At 39.6% G+C, this 22,390-nt stretch overlaps 1 protein-coding gene across 2 annotated transcripts in view; it reads right to left on the reverse strand.

Annotated features, from left to right (window-relative positions):
• Nucleotides 1–22,390, reverse strand: part of PTPRO (protein tyrosine phosphatase receptor type O) — a 191,824-nt gene that overhangs the window by 81,703 nt on the left and 87,731 nt on the right. For both annotated transcript variants that reach the window (XM_045830114.1, XM_045830113.1), the window contains exon 2: nucleotides 6,537–6,810. In XM_045830114.1, coding sequence (XP_045686070.1) covers nucleotides 6,537–6,810 — 274 coding nt within the window. The remainder of the gene's footprint in view (nucleotides 1–6,536; nucleotides 6,811–22,390) is intronic.

Raw genomic sequence — 22,390 nt, forward strand, 5'->3', positions numbered from 1 at the left:
CAGCCCAAGCGGGCTGGAGGTTGTTCGGGGGGTGGTTACCTTCACAACCACTACCTTAGTTCAAGTCTTCCTTTCTTTCCTGGGATACCTCACCAGCTTTCTAAATTATTCTTCCTTCCTCTAACTTCACCTTAATTGTTCTTATTTGTTTCTGCTTGAAACTTCTAAGCCTAGAGACTACCTGATACTCTCACTTTTGTCAGAATCAATCTTAAACCACTCACTTCCACCTCACTGACTTTTCCCCGCCTGCTCTGTTCAATTCTTTTGTTCCCAACCCCATCAGTATTTTCTATTTAGTGCCATCGGAATTGCTTCGATTTATTGAACTTATTGTAGGCACTACACACTGTGTCAAGGATTTTATTTTAATTTTTTACATTACAAAAATATTTACATTATTTTATAGCACCCTCTACCAACTCAGCAAAATAGAGCCCGCGAGCCAAACCTGGCCTGCCACTGACTTGCTTTTGTGTGACTTGTGAGCTAAGAATGGTTTTTACATTTTCAAAGGGGTGACAAAAATTCACAGAGCAATAATATTTCATGACACATGAAAACTATGTGAACTTCAAATTTTGGTGTCTTCAGTGTTTAGAACGGTGTGCTTGTCTGTTTGTGAGCACCTGTGGCTGCGTCTGAGCTGTGGCAGCAGGGTGGATCGTGGCAACACAGACTGGACGACCCACTAGATATAAAATATTTGCTATCCAGGCCTTTACAGAAAATGGTTCCTAACCCCTGAAATAGATTATAGATGAGAAAAATAAGATTTAGAGAAAGTAATAATCTGCCTAAGGATACGTTACAGTCTCCAGATTTCTCTGGCTCTCAAGTTCATGCTTTGAACCACTTCTCAAAATACCTGCTTGCTCATTTGTCCGTTCCAATGCAGGACGGAGGAGCCTGTGGTGTGCAGCTTTATGGCTGGAATAAAATTCCTCCTTCACATCAAATTATGTCATTTCTTTGTATAAGATCTGACATCATTCCTTATGCCTTATAGATTAAGGTCTTAACTCTTCTGTAAAGTATCCTAGGTTCTTCCCAACTTTTCTAGCCACCTTTCCTGTTATTTTCTGGAACCACAAAGCTTGAAATCTTAACTCCTTGCAGTTCATAAGCATGTCATGCTGTTGCACGCCTCCATTCTTTGCACTCATGGTTCCCTTTTATGCTGATTGTAACACTCTACTTTTTACATTAATTTGTCACATTTTCATTAATTTTTCAATGATTGTTTTTTTCTCTGTGATGTCTTCCCAATGTCCCCTAGCAACACTAAGCACTCTCTCTTACATCATTCTCAAATAGCATTTATTGTTTCTTGAAATGGCTTATTTATCTGTCTTTTCCACATTATTATACCACTTTGAGTGTGAGTATTTTTATTGATCTTTATTTCTCTGGCACCTGGGACATGGCATAGAGAATGTAAGCAATAAATAAGATAGACGTTTATGAATTACTTTTATTTATCATAGATACATTTGTGTAGAATATTTTATTTGTGGAGTGTCTCCATGTATCCTGCGATGTTTGCAGACGCTACACCCAGGACTACTAACAGAGGAGACAGTTGTGTGTCAATAGTATTTCCCCAAGTTCTAAGCAATTGTTTTCCTGTGTTATTTCACCTGTTAAGAAACCACTTCTTCTCTCTGAAGCGCACACAATAGACGAAAAGTTCTCAACCATTTACATATTAATCAGATGTCAGAGCCTAAGGGCTATGAAATTCTTTTGAACTGGCCAATGTGTTTGTCTTAAATTTATTCTTTGCCCAGTTTCTCAGCTTTCTCCCAGAGGGCCAGTCTCAGAACAACTATGGAGAAATATCAAAGGAGTGCCCCGGGCCAACTGGTTTGTCATTGCTTATTTCATCAAGAGAAGGTACCCTTTCATCCTCCAGAGCAGTGTGGCAACTCTGTGAGCAGATACTAAAGATGTCTCCTAAACTTTTAGAGAAACCTTTTCATTAGAAAAATACAGATGGCAAAATTCCATCATTAATGAACAAATAATGATCACTTTAGAGCTCGAAAATAATCTTAATATGTTTTAAATCTCCCTTTTTATGAAGAGAAAGCTGAGCCCCAAGTGTTACCTCATGCCCAATGTCACAGAAATATTTGTGCATTGATACAGTGTTTATATTCCCAACCTATTATCCCTTTCGAAATCTGAGATGATGTAATTGAGCCTGTAAAAATGGGGTAGAAGAGGAGAGACAACAAACCACATTCGTTTTTACTTTTTAGAAATTTAGGCCAATTTCCTCTTCCGCTTAGGATGTAGAAAGTGGCAAGTCAGTCTCACTTCCCAGTACCCAACAATAAGAAGAAAAAGCCAAATAACTCAGGAGATCATAACTTTTCTGGCATCTATCAGAAAGGTGAGATAGCAAGGCAACCAAATGAAGTAAATTCCAAAGAGTGACAAGCTCCTCTGAGGACACAAGGGAAACACTGTTTTGCCTTTAGCAGGGGTGGTAGGAAGAGGGGACACAAAGACGGACAGAAGAAAACAACTAAGATTTTAATGCGTTCACAAGGGTGGATATGTTCTAAATGACAGTTTAGAACTACTCTGTCCAATAAGTTAGTTACTAGTTCCTGTGGCTATTTAAATTACATATCTGGATAAATCAATCAAAATTAAATGAAACAAAGGTCAGGTCAAGGAACATGTATAAAGGACCCATGGACACAAACAACATGGGGGTGGGGACTGAATGTAGAAGGTGGGGGATGGGTAGGGCAAGAAAGAGTAATGGGGGAAAATGGGGACAACTGTAATTGAACAACAATTAAAAAATAAAAAATAAAAATAAACATTAGTGGTTACTGTAATAGATAATGCAGATACGGAACATTCCCATCTCCAAAAGTTCTAAGACAGCGCAGGTTTAGAATGACTGAGAGTCCACCGGCTCTCTCCCGCTCCTTTCATGGGCCTTCATCAGGCACTAAGGGGAATACTGAGGGCAAGAGGGCCACCCTCTGGGCCACGAGCATGCAGGTCATAAATGGTGTCACCAAGAAATCAGGGAGAAACTTTACTTAATTCCCAGGACCTTTCTTCATGCGAAACAGAAGCTTTAAGGTATTGGACAGAGGCAGAAAAAATGCTCCCTCCCATTTCTCAGGCAAAAGTAAGCCACGTCTGAGGGACAGGTAGAAGTATATGAGGTCAGTTCCCAGGACAGGGGCAGAAATGCCTGGCCCCATTCCTGACGCACTGGTACAGCGTTCTGCTACTACCCGGGAAGAGGCAGGAAACGAGCTCAAGACCTTCCGCGGATGTGTCCATTTACAGGAGGAGGAAGAATGCTAAGAATGCCTCACTCGGATCACAGGGTCTGCCTAGACCTGAGGCTGGATCAGGAGAACCAAGAACCTCCCTCATCCCCACCAAAATCTTGGCACCAGTTTAAAAAGCGGCAGTACTCCATTGTTAGGGGCGGGGCAGCAGCACGGAGCCCATCGGCGGGGCAGGGGTTGAGGACTTGCTGAGCCCTGAGGCTGAAACCGCAGCTCTGTGAGCTACCTAGCACCCTGCTGCGATCGATGCCGCTGAGGAATGTCGAGTCTGTGATGAGCTAAAGATGACTAATACCTTAAAACAGGTCAACTAATGGCTAGTCCGACTCGACCTTCCACACGAAAGGTTTGGTGACACTGTAGATTTACATTTAACAATAGAAATAATTTCACTAAGTATAAATGCACTAAACTTCCACTATCAAAATTGGTAGCCACTGGCCACAGAAGGCATTGAGCACTCAAAATGAGGCTAGTGTAACTGAGAAAGGAAATTCTTAATTTTACTCACCTTTAATTAATCTATGTTAAAAGTAAAAAAAGTGTTATTTTATTTTTATATTATTATATATTAAAATAATATTTTGAATGCAACGAATTAAATAAACTGTGTCATTAAAATTAATTTCACCTTCTTGAAAAGTTTTTAAATTTTTCTACCAGAAAATGTAATATTACATATGTGATTAACATTCTATTTTTATTGGATAATGCTGGTCTAAATGCCTCAGTTAAGGAGCAGAGATTTTGCAGATTGGAATAAAGCAAGATCCAACTCTATGCAGTCCACAAGAAACCCACGAAGACATAAGTAGATTGAAAGTAAAAAGGCAGAACAAGTTGCCATGGTATCATGGCAACATAAAAGAAAACTGAAGTCTAAGTAAAGTCAGACAAAATAGACTTCAACACGTGGCATATTACTTGAGATAAAGAGGGACGTTGCATAGGATAAAAAGTTCAGCTCAGCGAGAAGACTGTAATCTTAAAAGTTTTTGCACCTACAACATCACAACAGAGCTTCAAAATACGTGAAGTATAAACTAAGTAAAAGGAGAGATAGACAAATCCACAGACATAGGTGGAAGCTTTTTCACTCCTCTATCAAGCATTGGTAGAACTAGCACACAGAAAAACAGTGAGGGTGTGGAAGAGTTGAATAGTCAATTTGACCTAACTGATGTTTATTAATATTTTGCTCAACAAGTACTTGCAGAATATACAACAATATACACAATATTTGGGGCCATAAAACAAATTTCAATAATTTTCAAGTAACTGAAATCATATAAAATACGTTCTCTGACCACAATAGCATTTACTTAAGAATCAATAAAAAGATCTCTGCAAAGTCACCACACTTTTGGTCTTTCAGCAACGCACTGCCAAGCCCATGTGTCAAAGATGAAATGATAAAGGAAAATAGAAAATATTTTAAATAGAACTCACTGCACGTGCTAAAATTTCAATGAGATATTCCAGAAATCTTCTAATCAAATACGTATCAAATTTCTTCATGAGCCACTAGCTAATTCTAGCTTTGTCTAATCAAGAGCGGCTGAGGGCATGCTAGTGAATGTTGAGTCAGCAAGTCACTACAGTTTTATTCTGTTTTGCGTTTCGCCTTTTTCCGCCTGGCTCTTTCTCCTATTATTTGCTTAACTAAATTGAATTAATATTTATTGGTCACCGAGTAAGCATAAGGCTTATGTTAGATGTTTATGAAATTGTGAAAATGAGTAAGGCAAAGCTTCTGATTTCAAGGAATTGCGTCATAGGTATTGTATACCTAGATCTGCTGCCTGGATCTATTAACTCTCAATTTACCTTTTATGGAACTCTTTTAAGACAGTATTTTACCAGGCAAGTTCTTCCTTTGATTCAACTAGGTCCCTGCATTTGTTCATTATATCTATAAACATTGAAGGTCTTGGGTCTGTGCCTTTCCCAATTTTTAGGACTCAATAAAGATCTTGGGACTCTGCCAAGGGAAATTTCAATTAATTTTTTATAGACGTGTTAAAAAATATGTCCTCTGGCTTGATTCTGAGTTCTTGCTTCCTGGTGTTTTTCTCCTTTACTCCAACAGAAAATACATCCTTTTTAAAAAAATAGTTGATAGAATGATCACATATAGTTGGCATTATAAAAACTGCAGCTGCTGAAAAATTCGCAATGAAGAACAATGAGTAAAAAGAACTTTGTTGAGCCATTAAATTGCTCCAGTGATTAACTCTATCATGTCATAGATAACAGTTTTTCTTCCACACCTCAACACATACAGTAGAATTACATCTTACTTTGAGATTAGGTAGTAGAGTCAGAGTAAAGTGAACATCATAGTTAAAACCAATCCTAAAAAATTGCTAATATCAGCATTAACTTTTTTTTAAATTTTATTTTTATTTATTTTTAGAGAGGGAGGGGAGGGAGAGAGAGAGAGAGAGAGAGAGAGAGAGAGAGAGAGAGAGAGAGAGAGAGAGAGAGAGAGAAACACCAATGTGCAGTTGCTGGGGGTTATGGCCTGCAACCCAGGCATGTGCCCTGACTGGGAATTGAACCTGTGACACTTTGGTTCGCAGCCTGCACTCAATCCACTGAGTTACGCCAGCCAGGGCAGCATTAACTCTTTAAGACATGGACTACTGAAGGTTAAATGCCAATGACTTTTTTTTTTGGTATTTTTTTCTTGGATGCTGGATGCCAAGGCTATTATGAGGATGTGGTAGGGAATAGCGCTGATAAATCCTGACTTTTTTTTCATCTCAGCTGGGAATGTAAAACAGAATTTGAGAAGGCTAAACATGAGTATAAATTCATGTTTCAAAAACCAAATTTCTTAATATGAGAATATGTGTTATGGCAAAAATAACTGAATTATGATCGTACTATTAAGTAATAGAAAATTGCATGGTCCAATCATGAATCTAAAATTGTCAGTCAGTCTTAAAATACCTCATTCAGGTTTGCTTTCTTTTAGTTTTAAACATTTTAAGCATAATGCAACAGTAAAATGTTATTAAATTTCAGCAAGAAACTATATTAATATAAAACAGAACTTTGAATGTATCTGACTTGATTTCAAGGAAAATCTATGTTACTTGACTTCACTTAATCTTGCCATCCTGGGCTGATTTCCCTTTAATTGGGATTTCATAAGAATACACGCAAATACTAAACACAAAGGACAATATTACACATGATGCTTACTTGTTAACACAGTGATTGATCTGGATGGCTTGGTAACCACATGTCCATTTACCACCACCAGAGTGATTATGTAGTAAAGGCCATGATAATTGGCCTTAAAGATAACAGGAGGAGGCAAAGTGCTGTTGAATTGCTCAAATTCGAAGAAGTAATTTTTTGATTCACCAGTTATCTTCACAACATACACAGATGATGGACTCATGACATCTGAAGCTTCTAAAGAGACAACGATGCTATTATCATCTTGAACAGTTACATGGAATGTTGTAGCATTCTGTTTAAGAAAAGAGAAAACACGGAAATGGAGGTCAAATTCAGATCATTGGCAATAAAGTTTATACTGAAGGAATTTTTCCAAAACTAATGTGGTAAGCATTGCTTTTTAAAATAGAGTTACACCATATACAAGGTAAGGCAGAAAGAGAGATTTAATCTCTTATGTCTCACAATTTTCTTGGGGTTTTACTTTGAGGATTCTTCTGCATTGAAAAGGTGCTTCAAGTTCATGGGTCATGTCATGTAATAAACACAAAATAACCATCATGGAAATGAGCAAATAATGAATGGATGAAAATCATCTTGGCATTCAACTTCCAGAGAAGCCCTTGTTTTCAGCTCCGCTAGAGAAGCTATATGGTTTGAAGAAGCTCCCTGTTTCACTTTGGAGGGAGAGATGCTGTGGTAGTCCTGAAAGAATTCTAGAAGACTGTTTGAAGGCAGTCACTTCCTCCCTCACTTCTCACTTGTCAGCTCTGAAAAAATAAAAGCCAGCACTGAAAAAACCTGTGATAATCCTCCTCATTAATGGTTAGCCAGCTCTTAATAACCGAAGCTAAGATGGTCTTTGAAGAAGGGACCAGACTGAGGATCCACAGCGTATATGGGGAAGTCGACAGTTAGCAGACTGGAAACTTTGCCTCTAGTGTCCAAGTAAATGTTTATGGACAGTATTGACAAAAGCATTTGTGTAGTTGGTTTAAATACTTCTTCCTAATTTTTTCTCCGGCTCTACAGGCAGAATCAGTCCTTCTGCTCTTTGGTCTCATGCCAGACTCATATACTTTGTACCATTTTCTGCTTTGTTTTTAATTTATCTCCTGGGTGTGCAGGAGCCTGGACAAGGGGTTTCATGACTCTGAACCTCAGACTTCTCTTCTATGAAACTGGGACAAAAAAACTGCTGGAACTTGTTACGGACTCACAGGAACCCAGAAGGTAAACCGGGCAGTCTATAAACACAGCCCTCTCAGTTAATACGCAAATGACTGCATGTGATGGTATTATTACTTTCTCTTTTAAAATTTTATTATTATTTTCATTGTATTTTTTTTTCTATTACCATTTATCCCCCTTGAACCCCTCTCCCTCTGTAATCATCACTCTGTTGTCCGTGTCCCCGAGTCCACACATGTTGTCAGCAGACAATTCAAGCATACAATACCTATTCCTACCCTACAAGAAACTACACAGATCTAAAATGTAGGAATATTTTTTCTTCTCAATTTATTTTTTAGAAATCTAGTTTTTACAGGTCCTGGGACTTTTAAAGACTATCTCACCTGAACAGTTAACATTTAATGGGCTTAATTGTGTTCATGCTATTTTAAGCACACTAGACCCTAAGTCCTCTAAGGACAGAGACTGAATCTTATCTCTACCTGCATATCCAGCTCCAGGACCAATGCCTGGCATCTGCTAGTTTCCCATTACACCTGGGAGGTTCCTGGCCACATTGCAAACCAAGAGTACTTTGGGACCAAACATGAAGTGTGACCCATTCTATATAGTTATGCATTACATGATGATGTTCTGTTTGACAGTGGACCACACGTGTGATGGTGGTCCCATGAGATTACAATGTAACTGAAAAACTCCTATAGCCTAGTGTGGACGGTAATCATGATGTCATAGCCTTTGTAACATTGTATTTTGCAACGCATTACTCATGTGTTTGTGGTGATGCTGTATACACAGACCTACTACCGCACTGCCAGTTGTATAAAAGTATAGCACATAATACTTGGTCATGATAATAAGCAACTATGTTACTAATTTTTCTGTTTATCATACTATACATTTTATCATTACTTTAGGGTAGAATCTTTCTATGTATAAAAAAGTTTGCTGTTAAACAGTGTGCTGTGTAATGCCAGCAGCAACCTCCTACACTGTGCTCGATTCAGTCTCCTATTGTTTTGTACAGGAGCATGCTGCGCAGGCTTGCAGCCCAGGGGCCATCTGCTAGACCACACAGCCTACCTGTGTCATTGGCTAGACCATACAGCCTAGGTGTGTCGTCGGCTAGACCACCAAGGACCGGATGAGGGCCCTGCATGATGTTAGAACAGCAACAAAATTGCCTAATGATGCTTGTTTCTCTGAACTATTCTCATCATGTTAAGTGGTGTGTGACTCTATTGCCAGTGGCCCTGGTGAAACTGTGAGGTTGAACCACATTCTGAATAAGCAATAGCATTGAATTCTGGATTTTACTCATTATTTATGATATTTACTATAGGAGCTGATTCACTAACTCAGAAAACAGTAAGTTTATAAACATCACATTCATATTTATTAAGAATTTTTCACTCTATGTTTTAACAGCCAATATCTGAAAGTTTTATGATGATGAAAAGAATCAATTCAATTTTGTGAATTGTTTAAGAAATGTACTCTGTTGTGTCATGATGCTTCATAGAGAGTGAACCTTCCAGAGAAAAGAGTTAATCTTTCAAAATATCTAAGGACATCTTTGGGGATGGTTGTATCTGCCATGAAAATAAACACTGGTTATGTGCTCCCAGGTTGCCAAAAATAAATCAGGGTGGGCTGATCAGGTTCAGTCTGTGGGACTAATGAGAACAAAGCAATAGGTCAGGTGAGATCTAGGCAGTGAGCCTGAAAGAAATGTCAGCATGCGATTTCTTCTCTGTCCTCTTTGCTTCTGCTTTTGCTAGAACCTCTGTTCGGGAGAAAATTGTAACCTCTGCTGAGAAGTGGAGAAAGAAGGAAGAGATAAAAGTAATAGCAATGGATCTGACAAGCTTAGGCAAGAGCAACACTGATATGTTTGGTGAATAGCAAAATATTTAATAGGTTTTTTTTCCGAGATGGAGCAATAATATGGCTTGACTCTGCAGTGAAAATATTTTCACTAAAATTTCCTTTGCATAACAAACTTTAATATAGAAATTTCTCCGGTCCACTGCCCTTATTTCACACTTGAGAGAACAGTGATGCAAACTGATGCAGAACAAGGTCTGGGATCCACGGGTCCTTATGGTTGTTGGTACGATTCCTGTGCTAGGGGTAGGCTGCTTGGGGCAGTGAAAGGGGGCTGGGTGCTTGGCGGCAGCGAGGGGGGAGGAGCCCAGGAGCCTCCACGATCACTCCAGGACTGGCCGTGGCTGTTCTGTAGAACACCCTGGTGGCTACAGAACATCCTGAGCCAGAGCGAGCAGCACTAAAGAGGAGAAAAGTGCGGGATGAGTCCCCAGGGTGTGGGACAAGGAAGAGGACTGGCCACAGATCCATGCAGAGATACACACAGTCAGAAATCCTGGGAAGTCCTCCAACAACTCAACAAATGTAACGACTATTATCTATTGATTCCTTAATCTGGACCAATCTTCAGAAATAAGTGTTACTCTCCTCATTTCACTCAGAGAGGTTAAACAATTTGCTTAAGAGCACAGCAACAACGTGGTATCAGCAAGCCCGAGTCTCCATTCCTTTTCTGGAGCATATAACGAGTGAGAGTGTGTGGAAGCCCAAGGACCTCTTAACTTCACCTTCTTAATTTATGAAATACTGGGAATTCCTAGGACTCATGGGATTTTTATAAAGATTAAGTGGCTTTTATAAAAATGATAACAGTATGAACTCAACACTTATTGGTTCTATTTCAAAGGTTATTGTGTTTTAGTTAAATCTCAAATCACTCAATGAACTTTTAATTATAAGGGTTCTATAGACTTTCATTTAACTAACTTCAAAACACTATAAAATTCTATAATTATGTTCCCTGGATATTTTATTCACACAACATTGGAGAGCTATCCATTCGTTAATTCACAACAAACAAACATTAGCTAAGTGTCAACGTGGCATGAGGTGCCCCTCTGGGGGTTGACAGCGGGTGGGAGGACAGGGCAGGCAGACAGTACGGCAGGTAGGGTTCTTGGACTCAGGGAGCTCAGGCTCTGGTAAGAAAGGCACGTTCAAATGCATCATCACAACACAACTTGAGGGTTATTAGCTCTGGGCTTTGAAAACTGTCCGGGTGATACCTGTTTTGTCTACCTGTCTGGAATCCCTTCTAAGATTATACCCTCTTCTTTAGGAGTACTGCTTCTTTCCCACTCTAAAGCCAACAAGGGGTCCTCATGGGGGTGCTAATTATGACACCCCACTCCCAGGTCAGAGCTGGAGGCACCCTGACTCAGTCTGCGTGAACTATTGTCCCCAGTCCCCTCTCCAAGAAGAGAGTGACAGGGATGTACATGTGGACCGTGCCCACCAACTAGAATGCTTCCTCTGAAATTTTATGACTGGAATGAGTGGGAGGGAGCTTTCTCCTCTAGTTTCAAGTATGTATGGATGCAAAGCTGGACAAGTCAGTGTCTGTAATTTCTGCCCCATGAAGACAGCTGTTTGGGGGAGAAGTCCTGGTCTCAATCATCCTAAGGCCCAGGCACTGCGCCACATGGGGACATGGGTGAACGAATGAATCTCTGTTGATGGTTTAAGTTTTTAAAGCTGGACTTCCAGAATTTGCAGCCAAATGTTCTGGTCTGTAGAAGAGAATTTTTCAGCGATGTAGACATAAAGAGAAAGAAGCAATTAATTGTGTTTCTGCAGTAAGTGTGAAGGAAGGCTTCAGAGTGGAAGTAATGCTTGAAAGATGCTTGGGAGTTTCCCAGGGAACTACAGTCAGAAAAGTCATCTGGAGAAGGGGGAAGAGAGACCATGGTCCACAGGACTGGCTGGATAGCGGGAGGGTGCTCAGGAGAGATAGCCCCGTCCAAGCAGGGCCTAGTTAAGGAGTTTGGATATTGTTTAGGCCAAAAGGAATTATGAATGTTTCAACACAGAAGAGTGACATGATTAGATAGATCAGTTTAGAAAGACCGATATAGTTCGGAATATAGATGGACCCTTATTAGTTAGGAATTGGCAGACTGGGCCCATGGAAGGCCAGTAGACAGTAAGGAGTCTTTTGCCACAGCTCAGGTAAGACAGGATGAGAATTTGAGCAAGCGCTGGCTACACCAAATCTGCCCATGTGGCGCGCCTCTAGGACATCATCAGTGCTCCAGTTGGCATCCCGATCAATGGTTAGACGTATTAGAGGGCATTTTGGACGGAACACTTAGAAAATTCTGCTGTGCTGAGCTTACCACATCAGAAGTAATGGGATGCTCAATGCTCCTGAACCATAACATTGACGATGTCTGGTGCTTACATAGCACTTACGTATAGCCATGTGCCTCTGCAGACGTTGTGTAATTCATCCCCTTCACCTCCTGTCTGGCTCCCAGGAAACCTTTTCAACAAGATAATCATTCTTTTCATTCTGTTCAGGAAGATCCAAGTCACAGAGCTGCCCTGCCAGAGCAGGGCTTCCCCTGACACTTTCTAAGAATTATTTACAGCTTTCTTTCAAAAATTGTCAGAGCAGAATTTGAATGTTGATCTCAAAGGCTAGGAATGGCTTCCTTAATCTTCCATTATTCATGCAATTATTCTTCCGATATGTTTTAAGCAATAGCTGTGTGTCAGGAACTTTGCAGGACACTGGGGATGCATTCTATTTGGGAGTAAAGAGAAAGACAGGCCTAATGTGCCTTTGTCCTTCCTAGAATTGTGCCTGATCAATAATAGCAATGATGATAATAAGGACGATGATGGTAACACAATAAAGACCATTAACTTACATAGTGCTTATTATGTGCTGCCAGGAACTGCTCTGAACTTCAGACACCAGGCCCTTGCTAAATAAATACATTTATAATCTGTTGTGTAATACCAGACTGCTTTATATGTAGCCTAAATGTATCTTTTCAGGTAGAGTATGTCAGTTCTCTCTCCTTGCCTGAGTCCACATTCACGCCAGCTCTGCCTTTCATGTTTGACTCACTCAGATACATTCAACCCTGTCTTTACCTCTTCATAATGCAGAGCACTCATTTCTTTTTTTTTTTTTAAGATTTATTTATTTATTTTTAGAGAGGGAAGGGAGGGAGAAAGAGAGAGAGAGAAACATCAATGTGTGGTTGCTGGGGGCCATGGCCTGCAACCCAGACATGTGCCCTGGCTAGGAATCAAATCTACGATGCTTTGGTTCACAGCCCGCGCTCAATCCACTGAGCTACGCCAGCCAGGGCAGAGCACTCATTTCTGATGCCTCTCTTTGGGTAAAGGGGTCCAAACTCCAATGTCAGGCAGGTCATGTAAATGTGAAAAGCAGTCAAATGTAAGAGGATTGAATGATAGAATAGTTAGAAAATAGGAGGATAACTGCATTATCTAAAAGCATCATTAAAAGTACAATTACAACAAGATAAAGCTACACTGGCCAATGAAAAACACACAACAATTTGGGAGATAGCTGAACCTGGGTTCAAATCCCAAGTAAGGGACAGTCTGTCATTGTAATTTCTTGAGCCTCAGTTGCTTGAGATAAATTGTGGAAATACTAAAACCTAATGCGATAAGGTTTTTGTGGGGGGAACAAAGAAGGTTATATGTGTATATTTCCTAGCCAACACCTGCTATCTATAAGTCCTCCAAAAACAATAGCTAATTGTTGCTACAAAATTTATGGTCTATAGTTTCTCAATGAATTTCCTTGGGCGATATACGTTTTAGAAGTTGTATCTTTTTAGGCCACTAATTCTATGGTCTATATATTGTTCAATAACCATTCTGAATTTGTATTTATTCAACATCAGTATTACCTTTTTTGTGGCATTATAAACAAGAGAAGGCAGCATTTCTTTTTCTGTTAGGCCTATGTCTCACCGCCTGAGTTGGGCTGTTTGACTAAAGGTTGCCATAGGAACAGCGTCTAGGACCTACTGTGCTGAGAAATCTGGGAGCCTGTGACTGCTCCCCAGTGATGATTGACTTGAGAGGAAGTGGGTCCACCACCTAGAATGCCACAAAATACATTTGTTCTCCACAGTTTAATGATCTGGCAAATTCTAAAAATAAACAACCTTTTTCTGGCTTAATGTGTTATGAAAAATAAGGTTTCCTGACAGGTTAATTCTGCCTGTGGAACAACTGTTATTTTCATAAAATGGAGCACTGACAAACACAAGTTTGCCCAAATTTTAAAACTCTCCATCCTCTTTTCTAGCCTTTTCTGTATGCAGAGTTTTAAAATGGTTTTACCTCAGAAAGACACTTGTGACAATGCAGCTGTCGGACTTGCCGAAAGCTACTGTGAAAGATGATGGTGCTAACTGTTCATTGTAGGATGGATGAGTTCAGTCAAATCTCACCACAGGCATGGAGTGTCTCTCCCACTGTGACAGCGGTTAATTAAATGCTGATGACAGCTAACAGAGAGTGCAGCCTACTTACCAAACATGTGGCTCACAACATAGTGAGGTATGTCCCTGGCGACCTTTTGTAAGCACTGTGCTTTAACTCCCCTCCTCGTTGAGTCATTCACATCATCAACACCACCACTGTCAGAGCCTTAAAGCGAATAGATTCTGGTGTCTGCCACCATTGCTGGGATTTTGGGAGGCTGATCTCCCCATGTCGGATGAATCAAAGCCCAGACATTAAGGGAGGTGAAGGGCAATACATTACATACATGCTTTGCTCCATGTTTACCTTCAAGCAGTTCTTAAGAACTCAGTGCTTATTGTACACCTGGTGCTAAGGATATGATGGCTCAGGAAAAAAATGTGGTCCCTGTCCCAGTGGTGTTTGTACTCTACTAGTAAAGACAGAAAATGCACCATTTTAAATAATAAAGCCATTATGAGAGGAAAAGCATTGTTAAGAAGTGTGTGATGGTAGTAGAAGCCTAATGGGAGGATCTAACCTACAGGAAGGAAGAGTCTGTATACAGGTAAGTACAGGCTTGGTGATGGATTAGAGGAAGGACAGGATCTATAAAGAACGGTGCATGTGAAGATCTGGAGGCTGGAGAATGCACAATGCATTTGAGAAACCAAAATAATATCAGAATGGTCAATAATAGAGATGAGATCATGAGATGCTTTGTAGGTCGTTCTAAAAACATTGGGGTTTATTGCTAAAAACTGAGGCTGTCACCTGTGGGAGGCCACTTATGGGTTATTAAGCAGGGGAGTGAAATGATAAGATTTACATTCTGTAATAGAAGAAAAAATTATTATGCTAACAGTTGGCTCCCAAACTCCTATTGGGGAGAAGTTGTAATAAAAAAAGATGATAATGAATCGCTTGGAATAGACATAAACACTGACAGTGTGAGCAGAGGGATCTAGGCAAAAAAAAAAAATAACCCAGCCAAATTAGTATTCAAACTTCAGAGAAAAAATGCCTTATTCTGGAGAGTAAGGGGAAGAGGTAAGAGGGAAGGGGCTAGAAAACACATGGAGAGAAGAACCAGCAAGATGGTGTGATGCTGGGATACAGAAGGGGCAGTCAGCTAGGGGAAATACCCAGATGGTGAGACGGTCCAAGGACATGTAAAACTGGAAATGGCTAATGTGCCATTTGAAGTGCATTTTCAGGAGTAAACACATTTCTGCTCCCCAAATCCCAACCTTCACAAATGTCTGCTATGCTCACAAATGTTCCGTGTGACTGCAACACTTGTGATTTGCTGGAGGGGCTGAGTTTCACATGCATGTGTTAGGGCACAGAAGCTATTTGTGGAATTTGGAGCCTGAGGGAAAAGGAAATTGTGAGAGTGAAAACGTCTCCCAAATAGACAAGAATCCCAAGAACATTTGAACTTCCAGGAGAGATGGAAAGGGATTTAAAGCCAATTTTATTTAAGTCTCAAGGGGGCAGGAAGATCAAGAGCTAGTTGGTAAGGAAAGGCAGAAGTAGGTGTGATTGGAGTATTCTAGGACAGAAATGACGGTGGCTAGGACCAGGTAAGTCTTATAAATTTAGCGACTTGAGATTTGCTTGGTTGTGGTGTTGATTTTGTACATACACACTTATCGTCATCATTATCAGCACCACCAACATATATAGAAAAGACGGCAGGTGAGCGGATATATGAACAGGACAGGAGTAAGGGGGGTGTGTATCATTACTTTGTTACATGAATGTCACTTTAAGATCCGTCATCTTCATTACATGGGAAGTTACAGGACATCAAGGTGTACAGGGAGACATAGTGACTTAAAGCAAAGAGAGCTGCATGTGAATATCGGCTCCATCACATACAGACTGCCACCTAGAACCCTCTATGGACCTTAGTTTCCTCACATAGAAAATGGGAAAAGAATGCCTACCTTACAAGGCTATTATGAGATTAAAATGAAAAAAAAAGTAGGATACATGCCTTATTTTAGGCCTTGCACATACTGAGCCTAATTTTGATGTTTAAAAAAGTGGAAATTACACTTAATAATCTGGCTAAGGAAGCTGTTGTGAGAGACCTTGCAAAGCTTCTGAATATCATAAAAAGCCTAATAGACAATAAAGGAAATTTCAGTTTTCACTTGTATGCAAACCCTCCACATCATAACAAATCCCTGAAATAGTAATCATGCAGTTTTTCAGTATGTACCCTTCAGGAACACGGCTCAGATTTGTTGTTACCTGAACTAGTTAGAGATATAATTCAATTGGAAATATTGTTTCTGATCCTTATTAAAATGATTTCTAAGCTAGTCTAATCCTCTTATTTCTCCCTTCTTCAAAATACTGAGTTATGAAGAGTAACAGAATTGAGATTACAGGACCTTGGTAAAACAATAAAAGTATGAAAACTGGATTTTAAAGAATAAAAAGCATAAAATTCAGGGTAAATTTTTTTTTTTGCTTATTCAGTTGTTGAACATAGGCAAGTTATACAGTTTCTCTGAGATAGTTTTCTCATCTGTTAAATGGGTTTAACACACTTTCACTACAGTTTTGTGATGACTGCACTGGATATTGTCTGTAAACTACCTAGCACCACTGGGTGCATTCTAAGTGCCCAATGAAAGCATAATTCTGGGAGGGAAAAAATCACTGATGTTATTATGTATTGTCAAATAAAAACCAGATTTAGAGAAATAGGAGGGTCTTTGACACTCAAAATTTTCCTCCATCTTTCCCCAATAACCATCCCCCTGCCACTACTTCTCTGTCATGAACTGCAGGAACCCCACAACTAGTCAAACTGTCCACCACACAGACTCCAGTGTTCTTCTTCTATGTGGTCCTGTTTACGTATTCCTTCTGCCTGGAATATGCCCTCCCCAGTTTCAAATATCCATTCTATATCTGTCACTGCATCTCCATCAAAGGCCACCTTCTTTGGGACACATTTATGGACACCCCAGAGAGAATCAGTCTCCTGTAATCCCACTGCCCTCTAGCTAAATCTCTCCCAGGATGCATCACTGCACACAGGATCATACAAACCTAGTAACAGGCAGACTGTTCGTCACGTAAGGGGGGCAATAACTTTAAATGGCTCTTCACTCTTACCAAGATCCTGCCTTCCTCACATCAAGTATTTATAACATCCACTGAAACCATTTGAAGTTAACATTTTACATATTCATCTTCATTTGACAATATTAACTTTAAATCATCACCATTTCTGACTTTTCACAGCATCAGTAATATATTCAGCCAGCACTGATGCCATTTTGAATCACAAGAAGGCCAGAACAACAATCTGATATTTATGTTTTGTAAATGAAGCTCAAAAATGTTTTTGTCTTTGGGAACAGCTGTAAAAAGACAGAATGCAATTTACTGCACCAAGTGAAAGGATCCCATTCTTTGGGAAAGGATGGCATTTCTATAAATCAGGCTGTGGTATCGGGTAAGGAAGTATCATTACTTTACTTGACATACTACCCTTATTGTTAATTGGCATTTCATCACTAAATGTTTGCCTATTGCCCTGTACAAGATGTTTTAAAAGGTGAAAAATAGAAATCTTTGTATTTTACCATTAGAAAGTGGATTTTACCCTTAGAAAAGCCTGCTGATACAGAATCTAACTGCAATGATGAAAACTTTTCATAGGATTCTTTACAGAAGTGTTTAAATCACTTTCCACACCTTTGTCTACTATTTTAAAGTTTCTTTTTATAATGGCAGCAGCTGTTCTTGGTGGGCTGACACCAGTGCCTTATGTCAGTTTTCAACAATCTACACTGTTTACATTCAATTATCTTTATTTAGAAAGTTTTTATTCAATTGATAGTAAAGATTTAATTAAGTCACAGCATGCAGTACTTTTGCCAGTAACTGAGTGTGGTATCCATATGATTTTGTAGAAATGATGTCAATGTGCTTTAAGTTCTGAAACATGCCTCCCTATCTTCAATGCCCTGAATTACAGCACTTAAAATCAATATTAATTTTCCATTTGCTGACTACTCTTTTCCTATCTCCTCCTCCCCAACTAGGATTACCTTTCTCCCTTATTTATCTCTTTTTTCCCCTCTTTTTGCATTGCTTCTCGTAGTCTTCTTTGTGCTATATTTGGTCAGTTTTGTATATAGATTTCCTGGTAGATTTTAACTTCCTAAGGATAGACAAGGAGATCTCATTTATTATCTGTCATAGACTCTACCGGGGTGTCCAACCTTTTGCCATCTCTGGGCCACACTGGAAGAAGAGTTGCCTCGAGCCACACATTAAATACGCAGATACTATTGAAAACTGAGGAACAAAGCAAAAGGTTTTAAGTAAATCTATGATTTTGTGATGGGAGACATTCATAGCCATCCTGGCCCACAGGTGGCCCATGGGTCATGGGTTGGACACCCCTGCTTAGAGATTTGCCATGAATGAGGAATGACGACTTTCACTGTATTTAGTTAGCCTCATAATTCTTGGTGCAGAGCTGAACACATAGAGATGGGCTGAAATGAATAAGTGGGTTGGACATTCCTGCGAGTCCAACATAATACTTTGTTTTTGGAACTCTATAAATATTTATAAAGGTATACCCATATATCCATCCATCCACCTGACCACCCAACTATGTTACATTAATTGAGCCTTTAACTACACATTTTTACTGTGTGTCAAGCCTATTCTTATGTGTCAGAGTATTTATTATTATAGCTCAGTTCCTGGATGGTTACGGTAAAGTCATATCACTGTATTATCAAAATAAAAGAATACTTGGCCAGAGAAAGAGAGATATTAGGGAGTGGCAAGGAGGTGAGTGGGTAGAGAGAAGAAATCGCATGAAGAGGAACAACTAAAGGAACTGTAAAGAAAGAATGAATGGAAGTTAACGGAGAAAATTCATGAATTGGGAATAAGAGTTATAGTGAACAATAAAACATGACAGAATAAGACTGGCATTTTGTATCCCTGTTGCTTATGACTCTGCCTGTTGTTATTTAATACCTGACAGAGAAGAAAATGAGGTTAAATTTTGAGTATCTCAATTGTTTCCTTATCCACAACCCACCTTCCTTTTTTCTCCTATGATTATATTATAATTAGTTTCTGATTTGCAGAGGATACACCTTAAAGACTCATAGATAAACCATTAATAAATCACATGTTACTATGGGAACTAATAGAGATTTAATCATCTAACTGCCCTTGCAGGGGCCTTTCATCCACTTGGCTAAGCGTGTGCTGTGGAGGCTCAAACAATAGGTGGGAGACTGAACTTCAGGACCTCTTTCAATTCATAACTTTGAAGAGCTATGAATTAATAAAAGCTCAACCTATGAGTAATTTCTAAGACTATTAAGAGATGCATGCCAGATTTCCTTTTAGGTAATAAGTATCCAGGATCTGTTTTCTTCAAAATGACAATTTCTCCCAAGCCTTTTCCATTAGCTTAAGCTTCGAGGAAACAAATCATGGGACATTTACTGGAAGAATTTCATAATACTTCATGGTAATTCAATACAATATTTTCTGAATCTATTGCTCTATACTTTATAATAAATATGATTAATGATATATGTTTAGTATATAACAATTTGACTCTCTGTTTCATTGGAATAAGAAACACTGTTAACCCGATACCCGATTGGTAGGTTAATGTGTCTACTTCTTTGTGCGTTCCTTTCAGTGTTCAAAGTGAGAACAAGATGGTTTGTTCACAGGTAATTATAATTAAGCTCATTCTAACTGCTGTAATTAAAGAAAAGAGTAATAGCAACACTAATAGCTAGCACATAGTAAATGCCTGATGTATTCCAGGGTTTGTTCTTCCTGGTACTTTAGATTAATTATGCATAATCCTTAATAAATATTTGGAGTTTATTATTATAACTTTATAAACAACTATAAGCCAGAAGAGTAGGAATTCAGATAGGAGTAATTAAAATAACAATTTGGTTTTTGTTTTTTATTTTATTTATTTTTTATTAAAAGTTTTTTCAATCGCACTTTACATTGAATGTAATTTTGTATTAACAAATACAGCATAGTGGTTAGGTACACAGCATAGTGGTTAGACAATCCTATATTTTATAGAGCGGCGAACCACAATTTGTAATGCTTACTTGGTGTCAGCTACAAGAGCATGATTGTGAGCAAGGGAGACTGGTTTCAGCTCTTAGGAAGATCAATTCTGAATGAGCAATGACACTGAGAAGCATCAAATAGTATGACAAGAAGCGCAAAGTACTCTGGTAGCGAGAATACTTTACATTGATGGTGGAGTTGATGCTTGAAAAGTTAGCCGGACTCAGCTGGCAAAGAGACTGAAATCTGGGGGATGTTTCAGGCAAGAGAGACAGGGAGCCACAGTGTGTTCAGGGACAGAGGATGGCACAGATCCTGCAAGACCAAGAAGGGCCTGGAAGGTCATGTCCAAGTGATTGGGCATGACCTTGGGGCAGCTGCAGTGTCCTAGCATGATGGCCATGATTAGATTCCCTTTTGAGAACAAAAGAGTGAGTGGTAGTATGGAGCCCTGACTGGGGGAGAGCAAAGTGAAGCAGGTGATCAATTAGAAAGCCAACGCAGTAAGTGAAGCAGGACTTATTTGGACTTCCCACTGGAGACAGAGATAAGGGGGACAACGAGAGATCATTAAGGAAGTAGAATCCTTAGTAGAACTCGAAATAAGTGCTCAGAGTGGGAAGGAGCCTTGGAGATTATGTTATCCAAACTTCTTAATACAGATGAGGAAATCCAAGGCCCAGTGGTGGGAAGGTGTCTACCTAAGGGTGTCTGGCTGGTTAGGGGAAGACATTAAATCCAGGTCTTCTTGAATGCACTCCAGGGGTATTTCCATGACAACGTTTTGCCCTTCCAAAACCTGCCAAATCAATTGTTTCCCTTTCTGGCATAAAAAATAGAGATTACTGAGGTGGGCTTTCTGTGCATGCTGTAGACGTACAAGGCAAATTTGACACTCAAATGAATGGCCAGAGCTGCTTCCCAAGAGGCAATGAAGAATGCCTTAGGAATGAAGACATTAAAAACAACAACAAATAAGCTGAGTTTTTTCACTGCATTTAGTTACAAACATCCTAGAAGTTATTCTATTGTAAGAGAGGTATCTTAAATGCTTACAGTGCTTTAAATTAGGGCTTTTTAAACTTAAATAGCATATGGGTTCAAGTGGTCTGGGATGGGATGCAAGATCCTGCATTTCTAAGATCCACTGTTTGACGGTAATACCGCTGGCCCACAGAACACCCTTTGAGCAGCAAGGTCTTACCTTTCAGTTTTTACTCACAGGTTGCAGGCATGAATGATCAGCAAGGCCCTGAGAATGGAGGCTGAGCTGAGCCTGAGCAAGTCAGTCCCATGAACTGGGAGACATGTGTCGTGTGAAAACAGATGACCACGGGAGCAAGATCATTTTCCAATCAGCCCATGTGAAGCCATCTTCGGAAGAGGATGGCTTCCCTCACTGGAGCAACAGCACCTATGTGAGACTCAGAGGCTTTCAGTGAACATGGGAAGACACTTGTCTTCTGCTGCCACAGTTGATAAATCTCCCTGACAGCCTAGGTGTTACCCCAGGAGCACTGGACTCTGAGTTATGTAACTGTGTTTAAATCCTGTCACCAGCTTTATGCCTATGTTAACCCATTAACCATTTTTAGCCTTAGTTTTATATTTCACTTTATATTTTACACTTCAGTTTTTTTAACTTTATGTTTAGGATTATTCAGAGAAGGCAATAAAATACTATGCATGGAAATTGTCTGTCACATGGTCAGTGTTCAAAAGAACTAGAGGAACGTGTGTTTGAAGATTGTGTGTGTGTGACTGTTTCAAGCCTTGGGTCTAAATATTATTCTTCTCATTCCAGGTTTGGATAACTTGTGAAGTCACTTGCACATCAGGCCATTAAATGTGATTGTTTTCATGTGGAAATGGTGTATTAAAGAGTCAGAAAAGAGGGTTGCACCTGTACATTTCTGGGGATGTATGGTTTGCAAATCATATTTAGATTTAGAAAGAGCAGCAGTAGAGTTGATAAGCTCTGTAGCAGAGGCAGAAAGCTCGGACTTTAAAAACTGAAACTTCATTGGACAATTATTGACAGAAAGACTTAAAATTTGCATGCTCGGTGTTACAGCCAGGTTTCTGTAAGGCAGTTACATCATTAGAGCCAGTGTAGGAAAAAGGGCCAAGGAGACAAAGCGGAGCAGGATCTGAGTCAGGACTGGGAAGGAGCCCTTTCCCCGAGCTACTTCAGACCCAGGGTTTCCAGTACCCAAAAGAGGAAA

The sequence above is a fragment of the Phyllostomus hastatus genome, unplaced genomic scaffold (assembly GCF_019186645.2).
Source record: "Phyllostomus hastatus isolate PE091 unplaced genomic scaffold, TTU_PhHast_1.1 phas_scaffold_93, whole genome shotgun sequence".
NCBI lineage: Eukaryota > Metazoa > Chordata > Mammalia > Chiroptera > Phyllostomidae > Phyllostomus > Phyllostomus hastatus.